The sequence below is a fragment of the Syngnathus floridae genome, chromosome 1 (genome assembly GCF_059516105.1).
Source record: "Syngnathus floridae isolate MCC-2025c chromosome 1, RoL_Sflo_1.0, whole genome shotgun sequence".
NCBI lineage: Eukaryota > Metazoa > Chordata > Actinopteri > Syngnathiformes > Syngnathidae > Syngnathus > Syngnathus floridae.
This window is the reverse complement of record NC_142413.1, coordinates 26,108,231-26,120,083: the sequence shown is the minus strand read 5'-3', so window position 1 is coordinate 26,120,083 and position 11,853 is coordinate 26,108,231. Positions and strand designations below refer to the sequence as shown.

The window sequence follows — 11,853 nt, the reverse complement described above, 5'->3', positions numbered from 1 at the left end:
TGACATACCGATTATGGATTTGTAAATGAGGTGAGACCAATGGTGGAGTCGTCAGGAGTGGAGCAATGTCCAGTCAATTAATTTATACAAGTCACAGTGGTGAGTGGAGAAGTGCGCACCTGTGGCGAAGCGGATGCCGGAGTGGTGAAGCGGGTCCAGGGTTACTGAGAGTGGAGTGGGATGCCGTCCTATGGCGTCGCCATAATCAAAAATGGGCAGGATGGTCATTTTGACAAGAGAGTGTCTACCTGCACGGGTGAAGGAGGCCTTATTATGATAGAGGTAAGCTAAGATGAGATTTGACTTTTGACTGTAGGTGTTTTAAGTGGGTAGTGAAGGAGAGGGACGAGTCCAACCATAGGCCAAAATATTTGTAACAATTTACAAACTCAAGTTCAATGCCATCCGCGCAAAAGATTTCAGGGGCAGTGGTCGGAGCACGAGTCCGGTTGAAAATGATGCATTTTGTGTTCTTAGTGTTGAGAAGGAGATCATGGAAATATTGTTCAACGGAGGTGAAACTAAGTTGTAATGAGGATGCTGCAGAATGGAGAGAAGGGCCTTCAGAGTATAGGATAGTGTCATAAGCATAAAGGTGGATCTTTGAACTGCCGGCATACTTGACAACATCATTAATGTAAATAGAGAACAGTGTCGGGTCTAAGATCGAGCCTTGAGGCACTCCTTTGGAGATGGTAAGAGGGTCAGAAAGAAAGCTTTCCGATTAACTTGCTGGACTCGATTGTTTAGGTAGCTGACAAACCAATTACAAGTGTGTGATGACAGGCCAATACTAAAGAGCCTCTGCAGGAGGATGGAATGGATGACGGAATCGAAGGCTTTTGTCAGGCCAATGAAGGCAGCAACACAAATCTGCTTGGAATCTAGGGAAGTAATGATATTGTCTAGGACCTTCAGAGTGGCTGTTGTGCATCCATATCCAGGCCGCAACACAGACTGCAGTTCGGACAGGATTTTGTTTGTGGCCAAAATAAGACTAAGCTGTTAGTGAACCAGTTTTTCTAAGACCTTAGCCAAGTAGGCCAGGACAGAAATAGGTCAACAAATTATAGTTAATTTTTCACGATTTGGATTCACTCAGCATGTGTGTATTAATCCAAACTATTTTAACTATATATTTCAATACTTTGTATTAAATACTTTAATTTGAATCTACTGAATTTAATGAGTGTTTTCTAAAGTTGAAGTAACTAAAATATTTTCCATTATATTAATTGTCACTTTGTTGCCTTCGTTTTTTATGTAGATAATGATAACACCTTTCTGAATGTACGCGCTCAAACATTGGTACACTTTAACTAAGTGTACACTTTACCGAAGAGCGTAGAGTGTACGGCGAGTATTTGCCCCTCAATTTCGCGTTCCCGTTGGGCATGCAAGTGCGCAGGTGTCCAGTTTTTCGGGTGCGCTGTCTCCCCGCCGCATTTGCTCCCATGTTCCACATTTCGAAAAACAACTTTGAACATTCCTATTTGGTTGTGTAGCTCGCTGGGGGCGTGTACAGTATTTAGTCAGAGGCGAGGAGGAGAAGAAGAAGGAAGTAGAAGAAGAAGTAGAAAAAGTAGAAAAAGGAGTAGAAGAAGAAGAAGACGAAGAAGAAAAAATAAGCGAAAGGCGGCATTGTCGTGAGTTAAAAGTTGTACTTGTTTTTTTGCATTGGTATTGTTTTAGTTGTGTATTGCATTGTTATTGTCGTAAACTACACAGACTCGGAAATTCCAATTCGAGCCTGAACAAATTCAACTCTGAGCGAGGAAAAAGCTGGTCGAACGTTCGTTCTTACTGTCTATTTTATGAACCGTCCACAAATTACATGACCTAGGCCAGGCTGATTTATGTTACAATTTATTCTCAATGAAATAAGATTGTTTTAAATATCCTAATGCAGCAGTAACGGGACATGACAGACAAAAGTGATCCCTCGCCACTTCGCGCTTCATCTTTCGTTAATGCGATACTTCACGGGTTTATAAGTGACGGGAGAATACTGCGGTCATGCTGGCTTTCGTTTTCTCGTGGTCAGGCCAGCCGCTCTTTAAAAAAAAAAGTGTGCCCCTATTTCAGGCGTTGCGGTAAAACAGAGCGAAGGAAAAGAAGAGCAGTGTGATAGCATGTAAACACCGTTAAAGAGAGCAAATTGAAAGCATAGCATTCTGATAGCATGTAAAGACATCAAAATAAAAGCTTCAGGCATTGCGGTAAAAGAGAGCGAAAGAAAAGAAGAGCTGTGTGACAGCATGTAACCGCCGTAAAAGAGAGCAAATGGAAAGCCGGATACAAGCGGCCCAAATGAGTTTTCTCCGCAGGATGTCCGGGCTCTCCCTTAGAGATAGGGTGAGAAGCTTGGTCATCCGGGAGAGACTCGGAGTAGAGTCGCTACTCCTCCACGTTGAGACGAGCCAGATGAGGTGGCTTGGGCATCTCATCAGGATGCCTCCTGGACGCCTCCCTGGGGAGGTGTTCCGGGCATGTCCAACCGGTAGGAAACCCCGGGGACGACCCAGGATGCGCTGGAGAGACTATGTCTCTCAGTTGGCCTGGGAACGCCTTGGGATCCCCCGGGATGAACTGGATGAAGTGGCTGGGGAGAGGGAAGTCTGGGAGTCCCTCCTAAAGCTGCTGCCCCCGCGACCCGACCCCGGATAAGCAGAAGAAGATGGATGGATGGATGGATGGAAAGCATAGCAGTACGATAGCATGTAAAGACATCCGGTCTTTAAAATTAAAGATCGTAATCACATGCCTCACCATGTTGTATTTTTATTATATTTCAAAATTAAAAATGTGTTATTGACATGCAAATTTAAAATTGCATCAGCAGTAGGTTTTAATATACCGTATTTTTCGCACTAAAAGTAGCTCCGGAATATACGTCGCATCAGCCATAAAATGCACAATAAAGTGAAAAAAACCCATATGTCACACCAGAGTATAAGTAGCATCTTGGGGGAAATTTATTCGACAAAATCCAACACTAAGAACAGACATGAACGATCAACAACAGGCTAAACGATACGGTATACTAACGTGACATAAACACAAACGAAGAGCTGAGAAAGAGCCTGACGTAACATTAACAGTTATCCAAATAACTATAACATAAATAACACCTTTATCAAACCATCTGTGTCACTCCAAATCATTAAATCCATCGATCGTCCTTTATGTAAACAATGCCGCGTGTGCGCCGCGTCGCTGACGTCGGACTCGTCGTCAGTTGCAGTTCAAATTATTCCACTGGCCCATATAACGATATATAAAGTATATATCAAATTCCTATTATATAAACAACAATATTATCAAACCATCTGTGTCACTCCAAATCATTAAATCCATCGATCAAAATCGTTGTCCTTAATATAAACAACCCCGCGTGCGCTGCGCCGCTGACGTCGGACTCGTCGTCAGTTGCAGATCAAATGATTCCACAGGACCATATAATTATAAACAACAATTTTATCAAACAATGTGTTCGGCCATCCGTGGACGATGGGGGGGGGGGGGGGGTGCTACCGGTGTGTTCGGCCATCCGCAGATGAAGGGGGGTGCGCTACCGGTGTGTTCTGCCATCCGCGGACGACGGGGGTGGGGGGGTGCTACCAGTGTGTTTGGCCATCCGCGGTCAAGGGGGGGGGGGGGGGGGGTGCTAGCAGTGTGTCTGGCCATCCACAGAGCGGGGGTGGGGCAATGTCATGCCAGCTCTGCCAGGTTAAGAACCACTGTCCTACACAGTTTGGGGCCATTAGGTCACATGACCTGTGAGCTATTGAGCTAAAATGCAAACATTTAGCTATTAAGAGTTAAAATGCTAATATTTACAGTAATAAATTCACTAAAAATATTTAAAACATTGGAATCAAAATTGGGCGGCTCGGTTGGACACTGGTTAGCAGTTCCGAGGGTGTGGGTTTGATTCCTCCCTGTGTGAAATTTACATGTTCTTCTACCCGTGCCTGTGTAGGTTTCCTCCGGGAACTCCGGTTTCCTCCCATATCCCAAAAACATGCACGGTAGGCTGATTGAGCACCCCAAATTGCCCGTAGGTGCGAGTGCGGATGGTTGTTCGTCGCTGCGATTGGCTGGAAACCAGTTCAGTATCCCCCGCCTACTGCCCGATGACTGCTGGGATAGGCTCCAGCATGCCCGCGACCGCCTTGGGGACAAGCGGTACAGATGGGTGGATGGATGGATGGATGGAATGAAAATTTAAGAGGTGTATCTCAACCAACCCATGTAGGATTATCATCCTGCAGTGTTTGGGGTCGAAAAGGTCACATGACCTAGTAGATATTTAGTGAAAATGCTGTTATTTACAGTAATAAACTCTGTAAATATTAGCATTTTAGCTAGTGAAAAGAGCACAAATCACAGAACTTTTGTTTTAAAAAGACATCTCGCGCTGTTCTGCGAGTCATCGGCTTGCTTTTACTGTAAATAATAGGGGCACATGAGAAAAACAAAAGACGGCTGGCTTGATCACAGTGGGAGAATGGCAATTAAATACACGCCGATAGCGACTTAAAGTGTAAACGTGTCATGGCTCCGCTCTGCTGTTGCCGTGCTGGCCGGCTAACGTGCCCCTGCGGCCCAGCGCTACAGCAACCACACAAGACTTTTATAATTTTGTTTTTAAACACTTTATTGTACTTTTAAACTTCATTATATCTTTAAACACTTTTTAATAAGCTTTAAAAAGCTTGTTATGCCCTTCTGCTTCAATTACGCACGACGTAAGCTCCCTGACCAGCTAGTCAGCTTGCCTCGTCGTCCTGGTCTGCAGTCATTCCAGCCCTCCTTGTCTTCTTTGAACTTTGTGTGAGCCCGTGTTGCATTTGATTGTCCTGCCTCGTTCGTGACAAAAGGAAGTGCAAATCAGAGATGCTGCCGATTTTGCTGACGCGAACAAAGTGAAAAAGTAGATGCATAGTGCGACTCCGGGAGGCTGAGATAAAGTGTGGTTAGAACTGCTCTTACAGTTCTAAGCCAAGTAGTGGCTAGGTTAGAGATCAACATGTTCCCATTTGTGTCCTCTCCTCTACCGGCTAATTGTGTGTCATATGGGCAGACGCTGCAAAAAGCTGCCATGCACCGAATATATCCGCAATAATTCTTTTCCGATGCACCGAGGCCACAATAGGTGAAGCGAGAAGTAGCGAGGGATTACTGTACAGTTTTAGGTAAGAAAAACTGTTTCAGTATTTAGGAGATTAGAGTATATATATAGAGTATATTTTGGCTCCTTTAAATTGGAAAATATACAAAGATGACCATGTATTTTGTGTTACTTATGTCACAGGTCTCATATTCTGATTGAATGATTTTATATATATTACATTGACTAGATTTTTATGTTCGCTTGGTAGAAAAATTGTGTTTGGACATTTACCGTAGTTTCCGGACTATGAGTCGCTCCAGAGTATAAATTGCACCAGCCATAAAATGTATAACGAAGAGGAAAAAGACATAACTTGCACATGTCCCATTTTTGAGGAAAATTTATTTGATAAAATCCAACAACAGGAACAGACATCATCTTTAAAGGCAATTTAAAATAAAAATAGAATAGGGAAGAACCAGGTGAAAGTGCGGTATGCTAACGTTACATAAACATAAACAAGGAACTGAGAACGTGCCTGAAGTAACATATAAAGAGTTATTCAAATAACTATAGCATAAGTAACATTTGTCACTTAAATTTAAATTAAATCCAACAAAATCGTCATTCTCTGTAGCAGGCGGGAGAGGATCAAAATCCGGAGTCTCCCACCTAAATCGGGAAATATACCTTAAACAAATATACTGGGTATCTGCAGGGTTGCAAAGCATATTAAAAGGTAGTCAATACAATTAGCGCAAAATAAGGCCATTAAAAAGTATTAAAAAGTAGTACATACCATCTGACGAGATATTAAATTTTTGAACCACTATCCACCTTTAAAGGCCCGGTATATGTATAAATCGGTTTTAGTTAGCTTATGGGCCAATAAATAAAATTGACGATCGAAACAACGAAAAGGAAGCTGTTGTTCTGAAAAATATAATTTAAATTTGCTGCGCAGACGAGTTTGACTGCACCGAGCTGCCAGCCGGAAGTGACGTCTCATGACGTCGCAAGTTGTACGCGTTTAGCTTCAGTGAATGTAAACAAAAAGAGAAGAGGGGCCAGCGCGGAGACGCCAGGCTTGCGGCCAACCCAGCTCGCCCAGCCGTGTCTTCCATTCTCCTGGTGTACGTTCGTTCGTGGGACGACAAGATGGGTTGCGTTCGCCTGATAGGATCCACGAACCGGACAGTGCGTGCCTGCTGTGTGCTCGTGTTCACAGTGGCCTGGTTGACTGTCATCTTTCCGGACTCTGCTGTGCATCGGGAGCGGCTAGCGTGCTATCACTCTTATTGTTCATCTTCTTGTTTTATTTTTCCTGTGTTGTTTACTTGTATGTGCGTTGTGAACTCTGTCTTGTCACCCTGGGATAATGAGAAACGTAAGTTCGATCTCTTTGTATGTCTTGACAGTCGGAGGAATTGACAATAAAGGAGACTTTGAGACTTTGACTTTGAAAAGTATGTCGAAGCATGACGGGAAGGGCACAATTCAGAAAATGTGCTCAGCTCGTCGAAAAAATGCGATTTAAGCAATAAAATGAAAAATGCGCCTAAAACCTAAACCAAACGCTGCAGATGTTCATTTCTTCATGCGCAGTGGTCAACTCGGCACTCTAAACCCCCTGAGAACTTTTTACTATGCCAACCTAACCACAGTGACGGGAGAGGCACAATTCAGAAAACGTGCTCAGCTCATCGAGAAAATGCGATTTAAGCAATGAAATTAAAAATGCTTATAAAACCTAAACCAAACGTTGCAGGGGGTCATTTCTTCATGTGCCGAGATCACTCGGCACTCTAAAGCCCCCAAGAGCACTTTTTACTATGCCAACCTAACCAGAGTGACGGGAGGGGCACAATTCAGAAAACGTGCTCAGCTCAGCCCAAGTGAACCAACTGCTAGATTCATCAAAAGAGGTTTCTGAATCGGATAAAATGATGCTAATATTGCCGCTAGAAACGGAGCTGTCGCTATCATCTGCCGTGTTGTTTGGGTTTGTTGAGATCCGGATGTACAACTTGTGACGTCACAGTAATGGCGCCACCAGTCTGGCTGCGTGCGGAACCCGATCGATAAACTGGCATTTAATTTTAGCTTTATTCTTAGTAATCGGTGTCCATTTTTAATTTCCAATGCGGCTAATGTGTTCTCTTCATACACTCTATCAAATTGCGTTCTAATTGAAAAAAAAAAAAAGGGATGTCTCTAGGCCTTTAAGGCACGCATCATGGAAAAATCTACTTTTTTTGCTTTTACAATGATTGTCTTGTGTATTTGGAGTCTCTGGGAGTGTAGAAAAGTGCAATATACCGTATTTATTCTAATTATCGCCCAGGGAAGGTTTATGTCCAACAAGCGCGGTGGGCGATTAATAGAGAACACTTTTTGTCCGATCGCCAAGAGGCACTGAATTTTCTATATTTTGGCATTTTTTCAGTCGATCATTCAAATCCGTCTGAAATCAAATATTTCCAGGAAAGATTCGTGTGGTTTCATTTTCCTTGGCCCAATCACAAAACGTGTCAATCCGGAACTATGATTATGACCTAATTTCAAGGCAAATCCTGCGGCATTTCATAGGCATAGAACGAGGCAGCGAGTGAAGGTGTTTGATAAAATGGTTACAAATTCATACTTGGCGGGGGGCGGTATTGAAATACCCTGCAAATACATAGTTTATGGAGAAAAACAATTTAAAAGGGACATTCGACGTGCTGTCAAATCAGTCATATTTAAACTTGCGCAATGACGTCGGCATGCGGTCGCGGAGGAAAACGTAAGTTTTGGGGAATTTTTAGCAGCATGGGCAATAATTAGAGGCAGTAATGTTTTTTATTTATGTCATCGCTAACACACACTGGGCTATTATTAGAATATGGGCGATAATTAGAATAAATACGGTATCCCTCCAAGTGCTGCAGAGATATTTTTATGATCTTTTTGGGGGCTATTTTTTACTCCGTTCAAATTTCTCCGTTTTCTATTATGTATTTTTATCTATTACATTTGTTGGGGCGGGACAAACCAAACAAAGTAATGGGTGTTGCCAAACGGAAATCCGAGTCATAAACATGCCGGATTCGCAAATCCGCCTTGTTTATTACGCTGAGAGAATTTTGTAGTCCAAACAACTCAAGGATGTTGAAGTGGAGAGATCAAAATGTTCCGTTGGTGGATGCGTCAATCCACACAAATCATTGCACCATCCCCTAACATCAGAGCCTCAAAGAAGTGCCTGGTCAAATTTAGTTTTTCAAGCAGTGTTTCCACATCTGTTCTGCTTGATCAAGGATGAGTGTCTCAGAACTCTTTTATCAGTATAGACAAGAATTCACCGAAAGACTTTGTTTCATTCATAGTTCAGTTCCTTCACTCTATGGAAATGACAACACAGACAAAGCACGGCTCACATAAACCCCTTATAAAGAAAAATATAAATGGATTTCGCTTTCCCTCGCCCGGACGCGGGTCACCGGGGCCCCCCTCTGGAGCCAGGCCTGGTGTTTGGGCTGGAAGGCGAGTGTCTGGTGGCCGGGCCTTCGCCCATGGGGTCCGGCCGGGCACAGCTCGAAAAGGAAATGTGGGTCCCCCTTCCCATGGGTTCACCAACTGTGGGAGAGGCCAAAGGGGTCGGGTGCAAAGAGAGCTGGGTGGCGGTCCGATCCCTGGCTACAGAGGCTGGCTTCTTGGACATGGAATGTCACCTTTCTGGCTGGAAAGGAGCCCGAGCTGGTGTATGAGGTAGAAAAGTTCCCACTAGACATAGTCATTTTGTGTCCGCACACAGTTTGGGTTCTGGTACAAGCCCTCTCGAGAGGGGCTGGACTCTCTTTTCCACTCTGGAGCTGCCTACGGTGAGAGGCGTTGAGCAGGTGTGGGTATACTTTTGGCCCCCGGCTGGGCGCCTGCAATGAATTGCTGAGCTGCAGCAAGTTTTGTCACCTCTGACTCCATTTCTCTTTTTTTTTTTTAATTAATGTCAAGAATTTTTTGTTTCTCATGTTATCAAAATAAAGCTCTACACCAGCTGCCAGATGAAGTTGTACTCCCAGTTCTTCATAACATCATGATCAATGATGTTATGAATTCACCCTGGTGAATGAGAGAGTAGCTTCCCTCCGCCTTTGGGTGGGGGGGACGGGTCCTGACTGTTGTTTGTGTCTATGCACCAAACGACAGCTCAGAGTACCCACACTTTTCTGAGTCCTGGAGTGCTGGAGAGCGCTCCTTCTGGGGAGTCCATCGTTCTACTGGAAGACTTCAATGCTTACGTGGGCAATGACAGTGAGACCTGGAAGGGCGTGATTGGGTGGAATGGCCCCCCTGAGCTGAACCCGAGCAGTGTTCTATTATTGGACTTCTGTGCTTGACACGGATTGTCAACAATTAACATCATGTTCAAACATAAGGGTGTCCATGTGTACACTTGGCACCAGGACACCCTAGGCTGCAGTTCGATGATCGACTTCGTGTCATCGGATTTGCGGCCGCCTGTTTTGGACACTCAGGTGAAGAGAGGGGCGGAGCTGTCAACTGATCACCACCTGGTGGTGCGTTGGCTCCGATGGTGGGAGAAGATGCTGGTCAGACCTGGCAAACCCAAACGTACTGTGGGAATGTCTGGCAGAATCCCCTGTCAGGAAAAACTTCAACTTCCACCTCCGACAGAGCTTTCCCCACGTCCTGGAGGAGGCAGGGGACATAGAGTCGGAGAGGACCATGTTCCTTGCCTCCATTGTTGAGGTAGCCGACTGAAGCTGTGGCCGTAAGGTGGTCGGTGCCTGTCGTGGCGGCAACCCCCAAACCTGCTGGTGGACACCGGCGGTAAGGGATGCCATCAAGCTGTGAAAGGAGTCCTATCGGGCTGTTTTGGCCGGAGTCAGCCGGCAGGTACCGGATGGCCAAGCTGAACGCGATTTCAGTGGTTGCTGAGGCAAAAACCCGGGCGTGGGAGAAGTTTGGCGAAGCCATGGAGAATGACTTCCGGACGGCTTCGAGAAAATTCTGGTCCACCATCCGGCATCTCATCAGGGGGAAGCAGAGCACCGTCAGCACTGTTTTTGTGGAGATGGCGTGCTGCTTACCTCGACCAGTGGAGAGAATACTTCGAAGACCTCCTCAATTCCAGCAATGCACTTTCCATTGCGGAAGCAGGGCCTGGAGACTCTGAGGTGGAGTCTCCAATCACCTATGGTCACGAGCTATGAAAAAACAAGATCCCGGGTACAAGCGGCCGACTTGAGTTTTTTTCCGCAGGGTGTTTGGGCTCTCCCTCAGAGATAGGGTGAGAAGCTCGGTCATCCGGGAGAGATTCGGAGTAGAGCCGGTCATCCTCCACGTTGAGATGAGCCAGATGAGGTGGCTCGGGCATCTTACCAGGATGCCTCCTGGACGCCTCCCTGGGGAGGTGTTGCGGGCATGTCTCACCGGCAGGAGACCCCGTGGACGACCCAGGACGCGCTGGAGAGACTGTCTCTCAGCTGCCCTGGAAATGCCTCGGGATCCCCCATGATGAGCTGGACAGATCCCCTGGGATGAGCTGGACGAAGTGGCTGGGGAGAGGAAAGTCTGGGAGTCCCTCCTAAAGCTGCTGCCCCTGTGACCCGACCCCGGATAAGTGGAATAAGATAAATGGACGGATTATGAATTTTTGATTATTTTATTTCTTTTCTTGTGTGGAGGGATTCCACGATGTACTGAAGCCGCGATAAATTAACCGGGATATAGCGAGGGATTACTGAATATCCCTATACACATATACCCACAAGTATAGATGTCCATGCATACATACATATCCATGCGCACACACACACACACACACACACACACACACACACACACACACACACACACACACACTGACAATCAATGACGATAAGTCCTTGTACCCGCAAAACAACATATTTTTGTACATTTTTTTGAACTGGTGGATATTTGGACTTTGCTTGAGTTCTTCACTTACTTCCATAGTTTGACCCCGGTTATAGATATACAGAAACTTTTCAAGGTTGTTCGTTGGTTTAAGAGTTTGAAGTTATGATTCCCCCATAGCTTATAAACCTCCCTTCCGATAGTTTGGGATAGTCTTTGGTAGTGGTTTTGTTTTTGCCTTATACATGATGATTGCTGTTTGATAAGATAAACTGTCAGTAAATTTCAATAGTTTGGATTGTATGAAAAGTGGAGTTTTATGTTCCAAGTAGTTGACTTTATGAATAGTCCTTATTGCACTTTTCTGCAGGATGATGTGGCTGTCGTGAAGTTTTGTAAGTATTTCCCCAAACGGTCTTTTGTTGTCTATTGCATCTGTCATTTCCTTGATTGATTCCATTAAGGGCTGTGCTCTTGATCTGTTAACCCTAACTTCTCTGCACTTAATTTGTTTTTCCAAAAATTCATCCATTCTACTGTTATAAAGTCTTTACAATATTTTTGATTGTTGTGGCAATATTGAGATGGGTCTGTAGTTTTACAGTTGTTTGCTCCCAATTTTATAAAGCGGAATGCCCTTAGCAATTTTCATCTCTTTTGGGAATGTACCAGTTAGAATAGACAAATTACAGATATGCACAAGTGGCTTTGAAATCCCCTAAATGATTTGCTTAACTAATGTTATATCAGAGCCATTGCAGTCAGTAGATGTTTTGTTGTTGCACTGTTTTAAAATGTTAATACCGTATTGCCCCGAATATAAGACGACCCTGATTATAGACAACCCCCTCTTTTTC

General features: G+C 44.6%; 2 protein-coding genes across 6 annotated transcripts in view; one reads left to right on the top strand and one right to left on the bottom strand.

Moving 5' to 3' along the window:
• The window catches only part of LOC148404738 (uncharacterized), a 41,165-nt gene extending 39,433 nt beyond the window's left edge, over positions 1-1,732 (bottom strand). Inside the window, exons 1-2 of one of the 5 annotated variants that reach the window (XR_015861433.1) lie at positions 1,337-1,732; positions 120-248 (exon numbers count right to left, since the gene is read on the bottom strand). Coding sequence is in view for 3 of the 5 variants with exons in the window: in XM_088390612.1 (XP_088246738.1) it covers positions 120-248; positions 1,337-1,487 (280 nt within the window). In the remaining 2 variants the exon portion in view is untranslated. The remainder of the gene's footprint in view (positions 1-119; positions 249-1,336) is intronic. The other 4 variants (XR_015861430.1, XM_088390612.1, XM_088390617.1 and 1 more) reach the window with 4 other exon arrangements.
• The window catches only part of spdl1 (spindle apparatus coiled-coil protein 1), a 192,484-nt gene continuing 182,032 nt past the window's right edge, over positions 1,402-11,853 (top strand). Inside the window, exon 1 of the mRNA XM_088390576.1 lies at positions 1,402-1,646. The gene's annotated coding sequence lies outside the window, so the exon portion shown is untranslated. The remainder of the gene's footprint in view (positions 1,647-11,853) is intronic.